At 38.1% G+C, this 24,372-nt stretch overlaps 2 protein-coding genes across 2 annotated transcripts; one reads left to right on the top strand and one right to left on the bottom strand.

Moving 5' to 3' along the window:
• Window positions 1-736: 736 nt before the first annotated feature.
• Window positions 737-24,326, bottom strand: USP50 (ubiquitin specific peptidase 50). The gene is made up of 7 exons (XM_059913318.1): window positions 24,274-24,326; window positions 22,515-22,709; window positions 22,081-22,276; window positions 20,236-20,445; window positions 18,846-18,988; window positions 15,235-15,367; window positions 737-928 (listed from the first exon to the last, which is right to left on the bottom strand). Exons 1-7 carry the CDS (start codon window positions 24,324-24,326, stop codon window positions 737-739), a joined length of 1,122 nt encoding a protein of 373 aa, XP_059769301.1.
• Window positions 4,668-13,937, top strand: LOC132360813 (acyl-coenzyme A thioesterase 9, mitochondrial-like). The gene is given in 2 exon segments (XM_059915898.1): window positions 4,668-5,543; window positions 13,881-13,937. Coding segments are annotated over 2 exon segments (933 nt in total).
• Window positions 24,327-24,372: the final 46 nt, after the last annotated feature.

Raw genomic sequence — 24,372 nt, 5'->3', positions numbered from 1 at the left:
ATAAAAAGAGAAGAGTCAGACATGACTGCAAAGTGAACTGCGTTATAAACCACATCTTTACAAAGTGATGTATTAAAAGGGATAGAGGAGCTTAGAATTTATCATTTACCTCAGGGACTTAGTTGTTATAGTTAAAGTCAATATATAACACTCCATATAAAGACAAGATTCTAAAGGTGCTTCTGAAAGATGTCACCATTAGTGGACTCCCAGGAAGAAGATGAAAGGATGGTGTTGAATTGTGAAACTGACAACTTTTCATGTTCTACAATTAGTCTGAGAGATTATAGTTTCTTGCCTAAATTATCTGAACAATTAAATATTTTCAAATCACATTCCTAACCTCACAGAGCCACTTGAACAAAAGTTATTTTGGTTTAGCTCCATGAAGTATCTTTGGAAAATAATTTGTTGGATATATATAATTATTATGAGATAGTTTATGATAAAAATACACACTAATAAACACTGTACTTTGAAACCTGAACACAATACTTACAATCTGATTGCTTTGAAGGTCCCCATTCGTTAGCATTGCATCATTTTCATGCTGCCTCTTTCAGTGGGCCAGGACCCATCTTTTTATAGACTTACCTTGTGAAAGGTTGCATAACATGCCAGAAAGACTTAAAAATGTCAGTGATGCAAGTAAGTTGCAAGAGTTTTAATGACAAAGCAAAACTTAAGTACTAGGTTCTAATTGCTAGTTTTGCAATTTTCAGGAAACACCATTTTCCTAGCTCTTGCGTTTTTGTATAGGTATAGAAAAGGGCTGGCAGCTATAGAACAGGAGATATGCTGTAGCGGTTTGAACTGAAGTATCTGGAATCTCACTGGCTCGTGTGTCATCAAAGTTATACCAGGCGTGAGTCACTGAGTTTTTGCAGAAAGCAGTGTAGTGGCCACCATCCAGATCACCAAAGTGGTTCTACGGGAGAAAGGAATGTCACACAGTATTTACATTTGAATACCTTAACTATTAGAACCAAAACGGTAGGGCCAAGAAATATTTTTATAATTGTCCCTTATACTGGATTAAAAGGAAATCATATGTTACGTTAAATCATACATATAGCCTGACTGGTATATTTTTCATGTCAGTGAAATGGTTATATATTGTGTCCATCGATTATTTAATAGACTCTGTGAATGAAATAGGATAGTATTTGGCATCTTCTAATATCAGTTAATACTGAGCACCAACTGTACATAGACTATTAAACATCAAAGGAAATTTTAAAATAAGAAAATAGTCATCTTTCCTAAATGAGCTTATAGTTTAATTTTGAAGACAGTCTAAGACAGACATGAAAAAAGACATTTAACATTGGAACAAGACATTAAAACAACTGCATACTCTGCTACCACACAGTTTGAGGAGGTTGTACAGCAACAGCCCCCTTGGTCATCCAAGGCCCAGAAAAGAACCTGTTCTATTCTCTTTTTCCCATGTCTTCCCTAACCCAGTAAAGCAATGTTTGAAACAAAGGCATTGGAGAACCTCACTTCTCAGAAGGTGGTATGGCATAGAGCAGGGGTTGACACACCATTTGCCCATGGGTCAAAGCCAGCCTGCTGCCTGTTTTTATATGGCCTGTGAACTAAGAATGCATTTTATATTTTTATATGGTTGAAAAAAATCAGAAGAATAATATTTTGTGACGTGTGAAATTATATGAACTTCAGATTTTTCAATGTCCTTAAATAAAGTTTTATGGGAACACAGCCATGCTCACTTGTTTATGTTTTTAAGTGGCTGCTTTCACACTACAAGTGTAAGACAAGAGAGACTATAGACTACATGGCCTGCAAATCCTAAAATATTTACTATCTAGCTTTTTAAGTTTGCTGACCGCTGGGGTAGAGGGAAGAAAATGGATTTTTCTAGTCAATTTTATGAATACAGCTCTAATACTACACAATGACCTTAAGGAAATTATTTAACCTTTCTGAGCTTTAATTCCCCTATCTTTTAAAATGGGTAATAAGACCTTGTCTTATACAACTACTGTTTCTCTTATAGTGCTAGCACATAGGAGGTACTTATTAAGTGTTCCCTTAGACCTTCATCTTCCCCACATCTCCTGTTACACCTTAGAGAAATATCCCAAAGCTACATTTTAAAGATTCAGGCTCTGGTCCTGGTCTTGGCCATGTGACCTTAAGCTGATATGCTTAAACTTCCTTATTTATAAAATGGTGCCCATAATAGTGTGATGTAATTTGAGAAAAACAAAACATCTGGTGGATCCAGATGATGAAGTAATGTTCTAAAGTGACTAGACAGATTATGGCTGGAATATGTTCTGTTTTGATGATAATGTAAACAAAAAAAATTGACATAGTAGAATAGGGTAGGGTGAAGCATCATTCTAGACTTCCATTCCCAGTAATTTTGGCAGACAATTAGCTAGCCTAAAAGCCTTAGTTACGAAACTGTAAAGAATGCTCGATAGGGACTTCCCTGGTGGCGCAGTGGTTAAGAAACTGCCTGCCAATGCAGGGGACACAGGTTCGAGCCCTGGTCCGGGAAGATCCCACATGCCGCAGAGCAACTAAGCCCATACACCACAACTACTGAGCCTGCGCTCTAGAGCCCACAAGCCACAACTACTGAGCCCACGCACCTAGAGCCCATACTCCGCAACAAGAGAAGCCACCACAATGAGAAGCCCACGCACCACAACGAAGGGTAGCCCCCGCGCGCCATAACTAGAGAAAGCCCATGTGCAGCAACGAAGACTCAACCAGCCAAAAAAAATAAAACAGAATGCTGGATAAAACATGGTAAATACCCTTTAAAATATATGGCTAACTTTAAAGATTGTATAGTGAGAGTAATCTCCAGGGGCCAAGAACAGAGGAAATAAAAGATTAGCATGATGTGTGGTTAATGCTGTGACTGCCTGAGAGCAAAGACAGTTCCTGGTCCCTGGAACCACAGTGCTTGGGTTTTAAAGGTCACACAAGGGCTGGAGGTAAAGTCTTAAGTCCCTGCAAGGTGAGGAGCTGGATTGAAATCCACACACATAGCCACAACTTCTTAAAGAGAGTCACCCTCAATAAAAGAATACACTAGGGGGGAACAAATCCATCCTCCAGTGCTTAGCTTAGGCTTTGGGTACAAAGAATAAAAGTCATTCCTGGAAAGTCGTTACCACAGACCTGGCTTCTCTTTGGTTTGGGATTCAAATTTATACTACCGTCTGTGTCTCAGAATCCTGTGAATTTAAGGTGAGAATGAAAAGTATTTTGGGGTTGCTTGGCAAAAGAAAAGAGAATTACTTTCTGATTGATGCACCTTAATTCAGGCTGTACAGGATACCCACATATAAAACCCAGTGATGCTGAACTCAAAATTCAATATTACAGAACAGACAAGGAAACAATTCACCAGGAGTAAGAGAAGGCAATAAATAGCAAGATTAAAAACTCCAAGGACTTTAGGTAATAGAGACTATACAGAAAGTATATAGACATTTAAGAAAAGGAAGCAAACTGAAAACCTAAAAAGAACTTTCAGAAATGATAAATACTTGAAATTAAAAATTTAATGTAGAGAGTAAATATAGTACATAGAATTGAAGAGAGAATGAATAAACTATAGAAACAAAACAGGAAATTACCCTGAGTGTAGTAGCGACGAGACATTGAATGAGGGACTTCCCTGGTGGCATAATGGTTTAAGAATCCGCCTGCCAGTGCAGGGGACATGGGTTCAAGCCCTGGTCCGGGAAGATCTCACATGCTACAGAGTAACTAAGCCCGTGCACCACAACTACTGAGCCTGCACTCTAGAGCCCACAAGCCACAACTACTGAAGCCCGCACACATAGAGCCCGTGCTCCACAACAAGAGAAGCCACCACAATGAGAAGCCTACACACTGCAACAAAGAGTAGCCCCCGCTCGCCGCAACTAGAGAAAGCCTGCATGCAGCAACAAAGACCCAACGCAGCCACAAATAAAAAAAAAAAAAGTTGAATGAGAACATTCAGTATATGCCTAGTAGAAGTTCTAGAGAATATAGGAGCAAAACAGTATTGAAAGTGATAATGACTAGAAATGATTAATGAAAGGCATAAATCTTCAAATTTAGGAAATACAGTGAACCAAGGATAAATAAAAATAATACTGCAAGACAACAAACACAAAGAGAAAAGTTTTTAAAGCAACAAGAAGAAAAGATTACCTACAAAAGAATAACATGATGGTAGAACTCCATGGCAGCCATATAAACAGAAATAATAAAATAGTTTCAAAATGATAAAAGAAAATAATCTAGAATTTGGTCTCTAGTTAAATTATTCAAGAATCAAAGTAAACTAAAGACTTTTTCAATCAAAGACTTGGGAGACTTCAGGATAAGAGACCCTTGTTGAAAAGTCTACTGAAATATGTCCTACACAAATAAAATTGAATACAAATGAAAAAGTAATATATAAGAGAGATTAGTTTGCAAAAAGGTTGGTAAAGATCCTGGTAAATCTAGCCTGCCCCTGCCCCCTCCCATCGCCACACTGCAAGGGTGAGGTCCTGGGGAGCAAGGTCCAGTCCGGCACCCGTTATCCCTCTCCTTCTCCTGCCATCCATTGCCTCAACTTCCCTCCACCGACCGGCACACAGAGCCCAGGTCTGTGGTCATGTGCGCGGCGGCAGGCAAGCGTGATGAGGCGGGCAGTGCTGCAGCTTTGTACCCTGAGTAAAGGGCTGCTTGCTCCCATCAGAGAACTGACTCAAGGATCTCAGAATCCCGAGAAACAGAGAGTCTTCCACATTCATGAAATTCCAGATAAGTTGCAGGAGATAGTAGGAGCATCCACAAACTGGAGAGAGCACGTGAAAGCAATGGAGGAAAGAAAATTACTTCATAGTTTTTTGGCTAAGTCACAGGAAGGACTGCCACCTAGGAGAATGAAAGACAGTTACACTGAAGTTCTCTTACCTTTGGGCAGTCACCCTGAATTACGAGAGAAATATTTGACTGTTCAAAACACTGTAAGGTTTGGCAGGATTCTTGAGGATCTTGACAGCTTAGGAGTTCTTATTTGCTACATGCACAACAAAAAACATTCAGCTAAGATGTCTCCTTTATCAATAGTTACAGCCCTGGTGGACAGGATTGATATGTGTAAGAAGAGCTTAAGCCCAGAACAGGACATCAAGTTCAGTGGCCATGTTAGTTGGGTTGGGAAGACGTCCATGGAAGTGAGGATGCATATGTTCCAGTTACACGACAATGAATTTTCCCCTGTTTTGGATGTGACATTTGTAATGGTGGCTCTTGATTCTGAAAACAAAGGGCGGGCATTTGTAAATCCACTTACCCTTGAAAGCCCAGAGGAAGAAGAGCTCTTTAGACAAGGAGAATTGAACAAGGGGAGAAGGGTCGCCTTCAGCTCCATGTCATTACTGAAAATGGCTCCCACTGCTGAGGAGAGGACAACCATATATGAGAGGTTTCTTAACATATTGGATCCAAAGACTATAAGTTTTTGAAGTCGAGTTTTGCCTCCTAATGCAGTGTGGATGGAGAAACCTTTAGCGAGAGTCATCAAGGAAAAAAAGAGAGAGGGCCCAAATCAATAAAATCACAAATGAAAAAGAAGTCACAACTGACACCACAGAAATACAAAGGATCATGGGACTTCCCTGGTGGTTCAGTGGGTAAGACTCCATGCTCCCAATGCAGGGGGCCTGGGTTTGATCCCTGGTCTGGGAACTAGATCCCGCATGCATGCCACAACTAAGAGTCTGCATGCTGCAACTAGGATGTCCGAATGCCGCAAATAAGAAGCCCTCGTGATGCAGCTATGAGCCCGCATGCCACAACTAAAATATCCCGCATGCCACAACTAAAGATCCCACATGCAGCAACTAAGATCCCAAGTGCCACAACTAAGAATTTTCACAGCCAAAATTAAAAAAAAAAAGTACAAAGGATCATAAGAGTACTACAAGCAACTATACGCCAATAAAATGGACAGCCTAGAAGAAATGGACAAAAGTCCAGGACCAGATGGCTTCACAGGTGAATTTTATCAAACATTTAGAGGAGAGTTAACACCTACCCTTCTGAAACTCTTCCAAAAAGTTGCAGAGGAAGGAACACTCCCAAACTCATTCTATGAGGCCACCATCACCCTGATATCAAAATCACACAAAAAAAGAAAATTAAAGGCCAATATCACTGATGAACATAGACGCAAAAATCCTCAACAAAATAATAGCAAACCGAATCCAACAACACATTAAAAGGATCATACACCATGATCAAGTGGGATTTATCCCAGGGATGCAAGGATTCTTCAATTTATGCAAATGTGATACACCATATTAATAAATTGAAGAATAAAAACCATATGATTATCTCAACAGATGAAGAAAAAGCTCTCAACAAAATTCAACACCCATTTATGATAAAAAAAAAAAAAAACTCTCCAGAAAGTGGGCATAGAGAGAACCTTCCTCAATATAATAAAGGCCATATATGACAAACCTACAGCAAACATCATTCTCAATGGTGAAAAACTGAAAGCATTTCCTCTAAGATCAGGAACAAGACAAGGATGTCCACTCTCACCACTATTATTCAACATAGTCTTGGAAGTCCCAGCCACGGCAATCAGAGAAGAAAAAGAAATAAAAGGAATCCAAATTGGAAAAGAAGAAGTAAAACTGTCACTGTTTGCAGATGACATGATACTATACATAGCAAATCCTAAAGATGCTACCAGAAAACTACTAGATCTCATAAATGAATTTGGTAAAGTTATAGGATACAAAATTAATACACAGAAATCTCTTAACACATTAAAAGGATCACTCTCAAGCTCATTCTATGAGGCCACCATCACCCTGATACCAAAACCAGACAAAGATATCACAGAAAAAGAAAATTAAAGGCCAATATCACTGATGAACATAGACGTAAAAATCCTCAACAAATAATAGCAAACCAAAAAATTAGAAAGAGAAATCCCAGAAACAATCCCATTTATCATTGCATCAAAAAGAATAAAATACCAAGGAATAAACCTAGCTAAGGAGGCAAACGACCTGTACTCAGAAAACTATAAGATACTGATGAAAGAAAGAAAAGATGACACAACCAGATGGAGAGATATACCATACTCTTGGATTGGAAGAATCAATACTGTGAAAATGACTATACTACCCAAAGCAATCTACAGATTCAATGTAATCCCTATCAAATTATCAATGGTATTTTTCACAGAATTAGAACAACAATATTACAATTTGTATGGAAACACAAAAGACCATGAATAGCCAAAGCAATCTTGAGAAAGAAAAACGGAGCTGGAAGAATCAGGCTCCCTGACATCAGACTATACTACAAAGCTACAGTCATCAAAACAGTTGGTACAGACACAAAAACAGAAATATGGATCAATGGAACAGTATAGAAAGTCCAGAGATAAACCCACGCACCCATGGTTACCTAATCTATGACAAAGGAGGCAAGAATGTACACTGGAGAAAAGACAGTCTCTTCAATAAGTGGTGCTGGGAAAATTGGACAGCTACATGTAAAAGAATGAAATTAGAATGCTCCCTAAGACCATACACAAAAATAAACTCAAAATGGATTAAAGACCTAAATGTAAGATCAGACACTATAAAACTCTTAGAGGAAAACATAGGAAGAACACTCTTTGACATAAATTGCAGCAAGATCTTTTTCGATCCACCTCCTAGAGTAATACAAATAAAAACAAAAATAAACAAATGGGGCCTACATAAACTTAAAATCTTTTGAACAGCAAAGGAAACCAAAAACAAAACAAAAAGACAACCTGCAGAATGGGAGAAAATATTTGCAAACGTAGCAACTGACAAGGAACTAATCTCCAAAATATACAAACAGCTCATGCAGCTCAATATCAAAAAAAGAAGCAACTGAACAATAAATTGGTGTAAGATCTAAATACACATTTCTCCAAAGAAGACATACATATGGCCTAAAAGCACATGAGAAAGATGCTCAACATCACTATTAGAGAAATGCAAATCAAAACTACAATGAGGTATCACCTCACACTGGACAGAATGGCCATCATCAAAATATCTACAAACAATAAATGGTGGAGAGGGTGTGGAGAAAAGGGAACCCTCATACACTGTTGGTAGGAATGTAAATTGGTCCAGCCACTACGGAGAACAGTATGGAGGTTCCTTAAAAAACTAAAAATAAAGCTACTGTATGACCCAGCAATCCCACTCCTGGGCATATATCTGGAGAAAGCCATAATTTGAAAAGATACATGCACCCCAATGTTCATTGCAGCACTATTTACAATAACCAGGACATGGAAGCAACCTAAATGTCCATCAACAGAGGAATGGACAAAGAAGATGTGGTATACATATATAATGGAATATTACTCAGTCATAAAAAAGAACAAAATAATGCCATTTGCAGCAGCATGGATGGACCTAGAGATTGTCATAATAAGTGAAGTAAGTCAGACAGAAAGACAAATATCATATGATATCGCTTATATGTGGAAACTAAAAAAAGGGTATAAATGAACTTATCTACAAAAAAAATAGAGTTACAGATGTAGAAAACAAACTTATGGTTACCGGGGGGTAAGGAGAGGGGCATAAATTGGGAGTTTGGGATTGACATATACACACTACTATATATAAAATAGATAACTAATAAGGACCTACTGTATGTATAACACAGGGAACTCTACTCAATACTCTGTAATGACCTATATGGGCAAAGAAGCTTAAAAAAAGAGTCTATATATGTATATGTATAACTGATTCACTTTGCTGTACAGCAGAAACTAACACAACAATCAACTCACTTCAATAAAAAATTTTTTAAATAAATAAAATAAAATAAATAGCATTAAAAAAAGAAAATCCTAAGATGCCATCAAAGAACTACTAGAACTCATCAATGAATTCGGTAAAGTTGCAGGATACAAAATTAATATACAGAACCTACTGCATTTCTGTACACTAACAACAAACTATCAGAAAGAGAAATTAACACAAAAACAGACACATAGATCAGTGGAACAGAATAGAGAGCCCAGAAATGAACCCACATTTACATGGTCAATTAATCTATGACAAGGGAGACAAGAATACACAATGGGGAAAAGACAGCCTCTTAGAGAAATGGTGTTGGAAGAGTGGACAGCTACATGCAAAAAAATCAGACTAGATTACTCTCTCATAACATGCACAAGAATAAATTCAAATGGATTAAAGATTTAAATGTAAGACCTGAAACCAGAAAACTTCTAGAAGAAAACATAGGCAGTATGCTCTTGGACATTGGTCTTAGAAATATTTTTTTGCATGTATCTCCTCAGGCAAGGGAAACAAAAGCAAAAATAAACAAATGGGACTACATCAATCTAAAAAGCTTTTGGATAGTGAAGCAAACTATCAACAAAACAAAAAGGCTGCCTACTAAATGAGAGAAGATATTTGCAAATGATATATCAGATAAGGGGTTAAAATCCAAAATATATAAGTAACCCATACAACTCAACATCCAAAAAACAAAAACCCTATTAAAAAATGGGCAGAGGAGCTGAATAGAATTTTTTCCAAGGAAGACACACAGATGGCCAACAGGTACAAGAAAAAATGCTCAATATCACTAGTCATCAGAGAAATGGACATCAAAACCACAATGAGACATCACTTCACACCTGTTAGAATGGCTATTATTAAAAAAGATAAAGTGTTGGTGAGAATGTGAAGAAAAGGGAACCCTAGTACACTGTTGGTGGAAATGTAATTTGGTGCAGCCACTATGGAAAACAGTATGAAGATTCCTCAAAAAATTAAAAATAGAACCAGCATATGATCCAGCAATTCCACTCCTGGGCATATATCCAAAGAAAACCAAAACACTAATTTGAAAAAATATATGCACCCTTATGTTCACTGCAGCATTATTTACAATAGCCAAGATATGGAAGCAACCCAAGTGCCCATCAATAGATGAATGGATAAAGAAGATGTGTGGTGTATATACACAATCGAATACTAGTCATCCATAAAAAAAAAAAAAAAAAGAATAAAATCTTGCCATTTGTGACAACATGGTTGGACCTAGCGGGTAGTACGCTAAGTGAAATAAGTCAGCCCGCGAAAGACAAATACTATACAATTTCACTTATATGTGGAATATGAAAAACAAAACAAATGAACAAACAAAACAGAAACAGAGTTATAGCTACAGAGAGCAAACAGGTAGTTGCCAGAAGGGAGAGGCATAGGCGAAGGAAAGATAGACATGAGGGAGATTAAGAGGTACAAACTTTCAGTTGCAAAACAAATGAGTCACAGGGGTGAAATATACAGTGTGGGGAATATAGTCAATAACTATATAATATCTTTGTGTAGTGATATAGCATAACTAGACTTACTGTAATCATTTTGAAATGTATAGAACTATCAATGTATAGAACTATCACTCTGTTGTGTGACAGGAACTAACATATTGTTTTAAGTCAATTATACTTGAAAAACAAACAAACAAACAAACTCATAGGAAAAGAAACCAAAAAGAAAATCCTAATGTGATTTCTTTAAAAAAAAAAAGAAACCAGATTTGTAGTTACCAGAGGCGGGGGGTGGGTGAAGGAGGAATTGGAGGAAGGTGGTCAAAAGGTACAAACTTCCAGTTATAAGATAAATAAGTACCAGGGATGAAATGTACAACATAAATATAATTAACACTGTTGTATGTCATATATGAAAGTTGTTATGAATAAATCCTAGGAGTTCTCATCACAAGGAAAACTTTTTTTCTATTCCTTTAATTTTGTATTTATATTAGATGATGGATGTTCATTAAACTTATTGTGATAATTTCATGATTAAATAATTATGCTGTACATCTTATACAGTGCTGTATGTCAATTATATCTCAATAAAACTGGAAGAAAAGAAAAGGGCAGAAAAAGAACAAATACTATCATCCAAAAGAAAGCTGGAATAGTTTTTTCAATATCAGACTAGACAGACTTTAAGTGAAAAAGTATGGCTAAGTATAAAAGATTCCCCTAGCATGACAAAAGGAACAATTCACTACAAAGATATAAAATTGCACACATAGCTTCAAATTATGACAATTACTGGAAAATTTTGGCAAAATCACAGTCTTTTTTATCATATATCTTTCAGTTATTAATCTTGTTAAAGCAAACAAAAACTTATTAAGAGTATATATTCAAACAACACAATTAACGAATTATATTTAATGGACATATGGAACCCTGAACCTAATTTAAAAATTCTTTTCAAGCACACACAAAACTATGACACAAAGTGAGTATCAACACGTACCAAGAATGGATACCATTTGGACCATATTTTCTGATAAGAATGCAATTAAGTTAGAAATTAGTAACAAAAAGATGACTAAATAAAATTATGTTTGGAATTTTTCAAATGCACCTCTAAATAACATGTTGATGGAAACTCAAAGAAAGTACAAGAAGGGAAATAAAGACCAGAAATTAATGAAATAGAACACAAAGGAATAAAGAATCAACAAAACCACAAGCTGGTTCTTTCAGATAACAAAATAGATAAACTTTGGCAAGACTGACCAAGAAAAAACAGATTAGACACAGATAATATTAAGAATAAACAAAGGGAGAACTGAGAATTCCATAGAGATATTAAAATGTCAAGAGTATAATGTGAGCAATTTTCTGCCAATAAATTTGAAAATGTAAAAAATGGGAAGTTTTAAATATAATTTTTTAAACCATGCTAAAGTAAAACAAAGCTTTTATAAGATAGAATAGGTAAGTGTCTTCATGATCTTTGGGCAGAGCAATATGTGGTATTTTCACACAGTGTAATACTATACAGCAATGAGAAGGAACAAACTACAATACATGCAACAATAGGAATGAATGTTGCATAATTTTGAGTAAAAGAAGCCAGGCACAAAAGAGTACACACAGTATGATTCCATTTCTATAAAGCACAAGAGCTGGCAAAACCTATTCTGTCAGCAGCCAGTGGTCTCCTGGACTAGAAGGGGGCACAAGGGCAGTTAGGGTGCTGGTAATATTCTACTTGGACTGTTTTCTGGTTACAAGGGCAGGTTACCTTTACGAAAATTTATTGAGTTTTACATTCATGGCTTGCATTTTTCTATATGTATGTTTTATCTCAATAAAAAGTTTATTTTTTCAAAAATGAAGAAACAGAAACTCCTGAATAGTCTCATCCTGGCTAAAGCAAATTCAAAAAATATTTAAAAATCCACCCACCAAGAATAAAAATTTCAGGACCAGATAGTTTTTTTGTTTAATTCTACCAGCCTTTCAAAAAACAAGTTATTTTTATCTTCTGCAGACTGTGCCAAAGAATAGAAAAGAATGGCCAGCTTATTTTATGAGGCTAGAAACAGGCTGATCCTCAAGACAAAAACAGAAAAGAACAGTATGAGAAAGTTACACGTTAGTTTCTCGACTGTGAAAATAGATACAAAAAATGTGAAAACATTTTTAGCAAAGAAAAAAGAAATTAAGTGTTTTATGTTAATAGATTAAAGGAGAGATTCAGGTCAGTTATCTTCAAAATGTGATCTGGGAGAACATACACACACACACGTATATATAAAGTTTCATGTGTTAGCACATGACAATGCATTATACAAAGTTGTAGGAGCAGAATGCTGGAAACAACCTAACTGTCCAGCAACAGGAGAAATGATAAATAAATAGACACAACGAATTAGTAAATGCAGGTAAATGTATGCACTAAAGCTAATATATCACTATGGATTAATATCATAAAAATAATGCTGAGGAAAAAAGTTACAGAAGGATATGTACAGTTAATGATACTAGATTTATAAAACACGCAAAACACACTATATCACACATGTGTGATAAAAGTGTGAAAGTATAGTACAGACACATATGAAAGAATGCATGGGTATAATTCCCTCCAAATTCAGGACAGAGAAGGGAGAGGAGTGGGGTTGTTAAAGATACACAGGGGCTTGATGTTTTCTACAATATTCTATTCTTAACATCTGTGTGCACACTTACTGTATTCTGTTTTCTGTGCCCGAAATATTTCATAATTTAAAAAAGTTTTTCTAGAAGCCAATCATCTGAAAAGGGTTGAAGGAGGTAAACACTGTTGGTGTATGATCACTATTTTCAAATATTTGAAGGGTCATCACGTATAAGAAAGAAGAATGTGTTCTGTTTAACTAACATATATGTACAAGCATTTGTTAACCAAAAATCCACGTACATATTACTATTACTACCTCAGAGGACAGAATTAGGACAAATGGAAGGAGTTACAAGGACGAAGGTAGATTTGTGCCCCATACAGAGAGACAAGTTAACAATCAGAGGCAGCATAACATGGCAGTGAGAGCAGGACAGTTTGGAGCCAGCCTGCCTGGCTTCAGATCCTGGCTCTGCCCTTTGTAGGCAGTAGATTGGAGCAGATTATTTAACCTCTGTTCCTGTTTCCCATTCTGTAAGATGGGGATAATAATAGTGCCTACACTTCACAGGGCTACATAAGGATTAAATGATTGGTAATGCATAAAGTGCTTGGAACAGTGCTTGGTACATAGCAAGCACTATATGTTTGTAAAATAAACCAAACAAATCTGGCAGATAAAGAGCCTTCCTTATAAAGCAGGAAGCTCTTTAAGGGCTTATTCAAAAGCTGGATAAATCTCTGTTAAGGGTGGTGTGGAGGTAATCCTTCCCTTCTGGTCTAGCTGAGTACTTCTCAAACTTCCATATGCATTCGAATCACATGGGGATCTTGATAAAATGCAAGTTTCTAGTCAGTAAATGTGGGGTGGAGCCTGAGATTCCTTATTCCTAACAGGTGTCTCCTGGGGACGACACCTTGAGTAACAGAGCTATGGATGGCCTTTCCCTATGACCATACATTGTAGTTTCTAAGATGCTTAGTTCTTGTTTCTGATCAATCATCAGTTTGCAGGAAATTCTAGATATATTTCTCTTTCAAAACCAATTTTTACCCTTCAACTAATAATTTAAACACTAAAAGGATTAAGAATTTATAGGAAGCTTGGGTGACTCTTTTTATGTAACTGTAGATAATTACCACATAATTTTTAATAATTCTGCTTTTGGATTTTTTTTGAAGCAGAAACACTTATAATGAGATGTTAAAACAGTAAAATATAGGGGGGGACGTATCATTTTGGAATTCACATTAGAGTCTATTATGATAGGGAAGAGGATGTCACTCTAGATTTCCAAATTGGCGAGTGAGAGAAGGAAAATCATGTTTAAGGGCAGGATAAATTAGAAAGGAGAATGTCAAGGCTTGAAGTAAAAAGGAAAAAGTAAAGAAGGATTTTTTTTTAAGTTTGAAGTATGGTTCTGAGAGATGTTAAAGAGAAAGACCAGTGGGATCAACATTTTATATTAATTCAGTGATAAGCCAAAAAGGGAAATTAGACTTCAGTACCCTGGAGGGCTCTGGTGAATCATACTGGGCTCCAGGGGGAGCCCCGCCCATCTGACATTGGACACAACTGGACCTCCAGGTTCAACTGAAATCTGAATGTTCTGAAGCAGATCTTTAACACTGTGATCCAGAATAGAAACCCAGAAAATGGCCTGGTGCTTGGGGTGGTTGATGCTGTGGGAAGTTCTAGACGATTTGGTCTGAATTATACTCCATGCTTTCTTTCCTTCAATGATGACAGTTGATTTAGAGCCAGAGGGAACCCCCAGAGTTTCCTTAGGACTGATGCACACAGGCAGTGAATCTATGACTACCATGTACCTCGTGTTTGGGGCTTTCACCGTAGAGGGGCTCATGATTATTCAACATAAAGCTATTGGAACCGACTTCTGCTGCCCCCAGAGCACAGCTCACAAATGTCCCTAGATCTGAAATAGCCTCTCTCTACTATTGTTATAGTATTATTTATTAGTATAAATACTAATAAATAAATACTCTGTAGTATAATAGAGTAGAGGGACAGTGGGGAGGCAGCATAGAGGACATTGTATTCTTTCATGTATTCTTTCACTGCTCTACTGTTCAAGGTCAAAGCAGGGAGTTTCCAGGCTCTATATTTTGTTTTAAAAAGGGCAGTATAGGAGAAGTCAGGGAGAGATAGAAGTAGTAGTCATTCAAGCAGATAATTCTACAGTTTTCTTTAAACCTGTGTTACTTTAAATAGTTTCAGTATTTTACTCACCACCACTGCACAGAGGTTATATTTAGGATGTTTCCGAAAAACTGGACAAATGTAAGGAGTAAGGTCCAAGTTAGTGAGCGGGTAATGAATATCTGTGCTCAGTTTCCTTTTCATTGTACCCAGAATGTCAAACCTGCAGAGATATAATAAATGTGTAAAATAGAAAGTAAGTTTGTGAACCACTCATGAAGTCCACATACCTTCACAAGTTCCAAGTATAGTTAAAAGTAATTTCTTGGAAAGATTATTTGGTGTAGACCTATACATAAATTATTTTTTTCTTATCTACATATATTTGAATCTCCACAGCCAAAACTGAGGCTGAAGTGGGCCAAGAGCCTGAGTCAGGGAGTGAGACAGGGTAGAGTCAATCTAGCGGGAGAAAAAGAAAGGGATAAAGCCAAGCTCAGCATCGGGGGGAGTAGAAATCACATTGATAACTTCCAGAAGTCTTCCCTCCATCTGATGCTGTTCACTCTAACCAAGCTGACTCAGCTTTTCCTTATGTTGATTTCAGCACACACTGTCTTCGCAGTGTCCTGTTTTCCAACTTGGAGGTTTTAATATATCTTTAATAAGATAAAATTTTGTGAAAATCTTGTCACATTCTCTATGTGTTATACAGATCAGCAGTTCCCAAATCTGAGTTCATATCAGAATCACCCCAGAGCTTTTTAAAGAATAAATTATGTTCATTTTGGAAAAACAGCTGGTTTAGGTCGGGGGAAGGGAAATTACTGGGTGAGGCTGAGATTTTCCTGTGCCAGAAAGCAAGAAATCTTGTTTGCAAAAACTAAGGGAATATCATATCATATGACCCAGCAATCCCATGCCTAGGTATCACCTCAGAAGAAACAAAGACTTATATCCACACAGAAACCTATATGCAAAATTTATACCAGCTGTATTCATATCTGCCCCAAACTGGAAACAACTCAAATGTTCATCAACTAGTGAATGGATCAACAATTTTGGTACATTCATAAAAGGGTATACTACACAGCAATCAAAAGGAAGGAACCATGACTACATTTCACAACATGGATTAATCTCATTGTGCTAAGTGAAAGAAGCCAAACTCAAAAGGCCACATATGGTATAACATACGACATTCTGGAAAAGGCAATAAAGATGGAAATCAGATCAGAAGTTTCTAGGGGCTGAGGGTGGGAGAAGGAATTGATTATAAAGGAACATGAGAAAACTTTTTGGGGTGATGGAAAGAATCTCTGTTGGCAGTGACGGTTACATTACATTTATCAAAATTCATAGAACTATATAAAAGAAGGATACATTTTATATATGTAAGTAAACTTAAATTAACTAATGGGGTCACAGGAGCTGGCTTGAAGGGGATCCCACTGGCCAACTTTGAATAATTTGAACATGGAGAAGAATGATAATAGTAATGGATATTAAACCAATTAAGTTTAAAAATATCCATGAGTCCAGAGTGATACTAGTTACAGAGGGGAAAACTACTATACCTTAAAATGGTGAGATCTTATAGTCACTACCTTAACTAAGTGATCAAACTTAACATTACCAATAGTGGGACAAACTTTTATGATTTGCCTCCTGATGTAATGTAATGACGAGTCCATAACATCAGCTATGGCAAATTCTTGCTAAAAAAAAAAAAGTTTAGCCTGAATCTAACTATGGGGAAACAATTAGACAAATCCAGGATGGGTGACATAATCTAAACAAACTCAAAATGAGAAAAAAATGTTTAAATATGAAAAAAGAGGGAAGGATTCTTCTAGATTAAAAGAAACTAAAGAGACGGCCAAACGCAATGTATGACCCTTGACTGGATGCTAGATTGGAAGAAAAGTTATGAAAGATATTTTGGGGATGGGGGAATTTAGATATGGACTGTATCTTGGGTGATATAAAATTATTGTTAAATTTCTTGGGCTATATGATAATGGTGTTGTGATTATGTAGGAGAATGTCCTATTCTCAGGTGATACATGCTGAAGTATGTAAGCATGAAATGCCATGGTGTTTGCATCTTACTTTAGACGGTTCAGCTAATAAAATGGAAGGGAGGGCTGGAGGGAGAAAGAGACAGACAGGAAGAACAAAAGGAAATGTGGCAAAGTGGCACCAACTAATGAAGATTCTAGGGTATATGGGTATTCATTATATACCTTTTCAAATTTTCTGTAGATTTGTAACTTTTAAAAATAAAAACTGGGACTTCCCTGGTGGCACAGTGGTTAAGAATCTGCCCGCCAATGCAGGGGACACAGGTTCGAGCCCTGGCCCGGGAAGATCCCACATGCCGCGGAGCAACTAAGCCCGTGCGCCACAACTACTGAGCCTGCGCCCTAGAGCCCACGGGCCACAACTACTGAGCCCACGTGCCACAACTACTGAGCCTGTGCTCTAGAGCCCACGAGCCACAACTACTGAAGCCCGTGTGCCCTAGAGCCCGTGCTCCGCAACAAGAGAAGCCACCACAATAAGCCTGCGCACCGCAACCCATGCTCCACAACTAGAGAAAGCCCGCACAGCAACAAAGACCCAATGCAGCCAAAAATAAATTTAAAAATAAAAAATAAAAATAATAACTGAGCACGGTGTGGTGGGGGGGGGTGTTAAAAATTTAAATAGTGATGCTTAGATTCCACCTCAGACCTGTGCGAACAGAATCCCCAAGGGTAGAGCTAGGGAATTTATTTACTTATTTATTTTATAACATCTTTATAGGAAATTTATTTATTTTTTTTAATTTTTACTTATTTATTTATTTATTTATTTATGGCTGTGTTGGGTCTTCGTTTCTGTGCGAGGGCTTTCTCTAGTTGCGGCAAGTGGGGACCACTCTTCATCGCGGTGCATGGGCCTCTCACTGTCGCGGCCTCTCTTGCTGCGGAGCACAAGCTCCAGATGCGCAGGATCAGTAATTGTGGCTCACGGGCCCAGCCGCTCCGCGGCATGTGGGATCTTCCCGGACCAGGGCTCGAACCCGTGTCCCCTGCATTGGCAGGCAGATTCTCAACCACCGCGCCACCAGGGAAGCCCGGAAATTTATTTTTTAAAAGCACTCAAAGTGAGTGCCAAATGTCCATTGACAGTTGAACAGACAAACAAAATGTGATGTACATACATACGATAGAGTATTATTCAGCTATAAAAAGGAATGAACTTCTGGTACACGTCACAACAAGGATGAACCTTGGAAACATGCTAAGTGAAATAGGCCAGCAAAAAGGACAAATGGTGTGTGACTGCACTTAAGTATCAGAACAGGCAAATTTATAGACACAGAAAGTAGACTGGAGGTTACCAGGGGCTGGGAGGGAAGAGGAATGGGGAGTTATTGCTTAATGGTTCCAGAGTTTCTGTTGAGGGTGATGAAAAAGTTTTGGAAAATCGATGCACAATACTGTGAATGTAATTAATGCCAGTGAAACTATATACTTAAAATGGTTAAAATGGCAAATTTTGTTATATATATTTTACCACAGATTTTAAAAAATTAATGTAATATACTCAACACCATTGAATTGTACACTTAAATAGGTGAATTGCATGGTATGTGAATTATATCATGATAAAGCTGTTCAAAAAATCTGCTCACAAAATGTCAAAATCCATACCTTTTTAAGTGAAAGACAATTATTTTTGGTGCTTTAGAAATACTGGCCTTCACAGCTGTTTCTTGCTTGGTTTCGCAAAAGGAACAGTAAATTTGGTTGTTCCAGGTCAGTGTGTCTTGTTGAAAAAAACACTGGAGACAGTCCTGTTGAGGAAAAAAGCATTTGGTGACCAAACTGAATCCACTGCAACCTGGGGTCCTGTCTATATTAGAACTTTGAAAGAGCTGCGGAAATGTAATCCTCGGTGCTTTTCTCCAAGTTAAGTCCAAGAGATGCCAGCGCCGCAAGCTGCAGCTTGGATATAGTCCACCTGGCAAAGGAGGTGCTGCCTTCTCACTGAGTTACCGAAATAGATCCAAATGTCCATCTCATTTCTAATCTCTGAATCAGCATTTTAACATTTCTGGTTTGTTTCAGAATAATACCAACTATGCAATTTCCACTAACCAAGTCAGGCAGCTGCTTTAAGTTACTCATCTCATCAGAAAAGTGATCTGGGGACTGAAAAATGACCGTATCCCTGTATTTGGGGGTGGCCCATAATAAAGACAGCAGAACAGAGGGAATTAGATCTCATGCCCACAGGAGATATCCTCAACCAGCCAGGCTCCCCACTCTGCAAACCATTAACCTAAAGAGGAAGATGAGCACAGATTGCCAGCACCTCACTTAGAGGCTTTGGAATTATCTTCAGTAGTGTTTAGCAGTTTGAGCTGAGAACAAAGCCCAGTTCTGAATAAGTAGTAGGATTATTTTCTCTAACTCTGGTACTTGAAGACTTTTAGCAATTTAAGAAGAAAAATATAAATGTGTGTTTTCCTGCAAGGAAACTTATTGCTCCCTGCCTCCTCACAGTTCCCTGGCTTTTACTGCCACCTTTCACCCACTCCCACCACTCCTCCGTTTACAGATTAACTTTTGGTATTATGGTAAGGAAAATTCGAGAGGTAAACTAAGGCACTATTCCATTCTATCTTTCCCCCCAGATTCCTCAGCTTTTGTCCAAAACATAAGAACTCAAGAATAAGAGTCAAAGTCATTTCCTAATATGTACCTACAGACCTCTGGGATGAGAAAGGGCCATAAAATTTTTATAAGTGTAAATTCCCTATATGCACCAAGCCATCTCAATAGACTGAATAAAGCCCACCCATCTTTCCAGTTTTACAGTGAGGCTCTTTCATTGAGCACATTTAGAGATACATCTGAATTCATAGTAACTTTTGGCTGTATGTCACTTTTCTACAAAACGTTTTCATCACGGGTCTCCAATTTTTTTAAGTTATAAAGTAGCTCCCCTCATACTAGAAAATGTAGGAAACAGCCTTGGGAAAACCCAGGGCTGGGGTAGAGAAAGACAAAAGAAGTCTCCAGGAGTAAGAATCCCTACCTGAAGAGAGCACTCGTATTTGGATGGAATGGGGAGGGAGAGGATGGTGAAGACTTCATTCTTGTAGGTACAGTTCTCACACTTTAAACATATGATGCTATAATTGAGCTGCCCTTCAAACAGCCGGGTGATGATGGAGGACTCGTTGGCAATCATCTTCCTGCAGAATCTCGGAATAGATCTTTTTTCATATGCTCTTCTTCGGTGGTACTGAATAAAGGAACAAATTTACCCCAAATCAACTACTGGTTATCAAAATTTTTTTAATAGAATGACCTGATTTTTCTAACAGAATGCTACCCAAAACCACTTAGTTTTGGATTCAGACAATAAACAGAATAAGATCTTCTTAAGAGCATATAATATGTGTGATTTCTGATAATTCAGTTATTTCCCTCTTTAAGTGAAGCTGAGGAATGAGGACACCCTAACCCTGGTAAAACACATGTCCATGGTGCCATAAACTGACAGTAAATGATAATGTGATATAGGGTCCTGCAGGCAGTTTTTCCTGGGAAGAGGGTAAGCTGCAAACTAGCTTCCAGTCATGCAAGCTGATCTAGAGGTAGATAAAGGAATTGGATCTCTCCTCCAGTCCCTTCAGGTTATGTTCCTTAGCCTCTTCTTTTATTGTTAGAAAAAAATTTTTTTAAAGAGCAAATCTTAAACTCCAAAGGCAGCCCGATTTCACTAGCCTTGTAGCCTGATTTGAATCTAGCTGGTGCTCAGGAACAGTATTTCTGGGAGCACACCCTGACCCGTGATTCTACAGCCTCAGCAGAATATACATTCTGAAGGCGCTTTAGCTCCACAGTCAGCTCTGCTTTGGAACTGTGCACCAGGCTCCGCTTTGGCTGCTTCTTTCATCACACCCACCTGCCCGTGTCTTCCACCTGACAGTAGTTTGATGCCTCTAACTCCAAGTTTAACCTTGAGAACCAGAATGCTATTTATTTCAGACTGGCTGCAGATGAGGACCTCAGTGATTTTTACTGACCATCACCCTCCCCTCTGGCTAAAAAAAGTGCTGCTGTGAATATCTCAGTAAAAATTAAAAATGGAGCTGAGGATTGCAGATGAGAGGAATTAACAGTAATAGTTTGTGGTCTTTCGTGATAAGTGTCTCCTGGCTATGAGGTAAGCTAACAGCAGCACAAAGACACTGCATAAAGTCTAGGGCATATCTTTGGAGAGTGTGGGTCTCAGATCAAGGCTGAAGGTAGTGAGTCTTATAAATAAAGGCAACCTCCTTAGTAGCTGGCAATTTCATGTTTTATTCAATGTATGTCCTAATCCAGTGAAGAACTCAGGTTAGGCACATTTAGTATAAAGATGAAACTGCAGTTTACAGATCTGTCCTTTCACCTCACACCAAGCTTAATATTTCCTTGGGTTTGTAACTACCAAGAACACTTGTTTTAAGTTGTAAATTTTATATATTATACCTCATGAGGAATATATTTTTATAAAAAAATGTAATTTTCACTCTAAAAAAATACTCAAAGCAGATGTTACCGCAAAGGGAACTAGACCAGTGGTCCCCACACCTGCTGATTACTGGAAATCCCAAGTGAGTTTTCCCAGAAGACAACCCAGACATTCTAATTCAATAACACCAGAGGGCCTAAGAAGCTGTGCCATAAAATCTCCCCAGGTGATTCTGATAAACAGCTAAGTTTGGGAAATACAGGCCCATTCAAATACTAACCTGAATGCTCCCCATAGTGACCCCAGCACCTGTGCTCAGCACAGAGTAGGCAATACTGACTGAACAAATGAAAGAATGAAAAGTGAAAGTTGCTGATACAGCTAAAGGTCTATTTCAAGGCCATTAATTCTACTTACCTTTTTCAGAGTTTCATGAAGTTCATTCAGGACATAAATCAAGAATTCCTGAGCATCTTGCTGCGTCTTTTTCATAAATGCTGGGTAGAGTTTGCCAAGAGCTGACCAAAATATTTCTGGTGAGACACAGTCAGAGTCTCCAAGCCACATATCTGTCATCACATAGGCAAAAGCAGTGGCAACCTCACTGCAATCCCTTGGAAGAAGGAAGGGAAATGATTCTGGCTAAGCATGTGGCATCAGACCCCAAACAAAGCTTCATCCATTTCTTGGTTGACCTTCCCGTTTTACTCACCCTAGAAATGGGATCTGGGGCACTGCAGCCTCTCCTAACTGGTTTAGCCCTTCATAGGGACTCCAGAGGGTCCCTTCCCTAACCTCACCTTGGAGAGCAGGGGTGAGGGCCTGGCTGCAGGGATGGCAAATGGTCTTACTTTTGAAGAGCGGTAATGTACTTTCCAGACAGAAAGTATTCCACCAGCGGTGAGATGCTGCAGAGACACTGTAAGATGGCATTCATGTAGCATGTGTTGCCCAGGTTCCGCAGACCAGTCACGCCCTGGAAATGGGGCCGGTTCTCATCAGCCTCGTTAACTGGAAAGGGGTCATAGTGATCTGTGCGCTCTGTGCTGTGTTGGTGCCACATGGAAAGAAAGGAAAGCATTTTGAGGAAACAAAATACGTACAAATGAAATAAGGCCGTCTCAACCTAATGACACAAAGAAGAGTCCTTCATAAGACTTCCACCCAATACATTCCCTATCAAAGACAGAAGTATTCGGACTTGGAGTCTAAAATTGCATTACTTTGTTTGGGACTCTTTGAACAGTGCCTGCGGCCAAATAAGCAGAGATAAAGTTTCTTCCTAAAACCAAAGCAAGAGGACAGAAAAGACTGGCCTTTCAGAGACCTAGAATTGCTTTGCTAAAATGCAGACTTCCTCTCTAAATACCAAAGTATTTCCTTTTTTGCTGGGCAAGTAATTTAATTATTATTAGCAGTAATAATAATAACAATAGATAGTAGTTAATAACAATAGCTATCTTGTATTGACCTGACACTATGTTAAGTACTTAACATGAACTTTCCCATTTAATTCTTTCAACAATTCTATGGGGTAGGTACAGTTATTTTTAAATCCTGTTTTACAGGTGAGATATCATGTGTAAATAAATGGTTTCGTCATTTGCCCATGGTAATATACTAAGGCAGGTACAGTGGCACATAGAGAGAAGGGATATCTATCTATCTACCTACGCATCATCTGTCTGTCAAGTTATTTGGATTTGTATATCAAATATTAGGAGTATATACGTGTTTGTATATACATATATATGCCATATATACATTTGAGAGCATAATATATACACATATTGAGAATATATGCATATATTAAGAGCACATACATATGTATGTTATATATGTATATATAATACATACATATATAAACACACACTCACATACATAGAGAGGGGGAGAGAAAGAGCATTTAGTTTAAATTTTGACTGTCACTTACTAGTTACATGATCTGGGACTCGTATCTGTTTCTCATCTATAAAATAGGAATAGTGTTACCTGTCTTATAGGATTGTTGGATTGTGAGGATTAAACAATGCAAGGAACGAGGCACAGATTACATAGTTAATGGTAACCTAAAAAAATTTCTTTAAAGAAATGACTGATCCAGGATGTCCTTAACAGTAGCTACGGAATTCGTGTGTCCATGTGGATCAACCAGACCTGCACAGAGGAGAGGGTCCTCTTCTTTCCACACAGAGCTTCCTTTTGTAATTTGGCTACTGTACCAGGCTGCCCAGTATCTTCATCCTTTTGGGTTTTCTTTCCATGTAGTATCTAAAACTGGGACTCCAGGAGACAGCTACCTCATGTCAGTACCTCTACTTACAATTCTGCCAGTTTGAAAAGTGCTCTCTTTTACACGGAGGGACATTTCCCCTTTTATTTACCAATGTCACAGGAGGCCCTGGGCTGTCACTCTTTAGGAATAACTATTGGCTAGATATTAAATAACGTCGTCCCATCCCTTCCCTTTGGGAGACCTCCAATGGGTCAACCCTGAGGAATCCATTCAAAATTCGGCATGTACCTCCTGACCCCTTTAAGCATGGCTTCCCCCACCCCACTCCAGCTCAGCTAAGCTTATCTAGAAAACTGTAGTAGACAGAGGCTCACAGGACATAGTAGATACTGAAGTCATCTGCAGTGAAAGGCTGTCGCGAAGCCATTTTAGTGAAATGACGTTGATCTTTCACTTCTATTCAGGAGCTCCGT

The sequence above is a fragment of the Balaenoptera ricei genome, chromosome 2 (assembly GCF_028023285.1).
Source record: "Balaenoptera ricei isolate mBalRic1 chromosome 2, mBalRic1.hap2, whole genome shotgun sequence".
Taxonomy (NCBI): Eukaryota; Metazoa; Chordata; class Mammalia; order Artiodactyla; family Balaenopteridae; genus Balaenoptera; species Balaenoptera ricei.
Note: the sequence above shows the minus strand (reverse complement) of the source record. Positions and strands in the feature narration are given on the sequence as shown.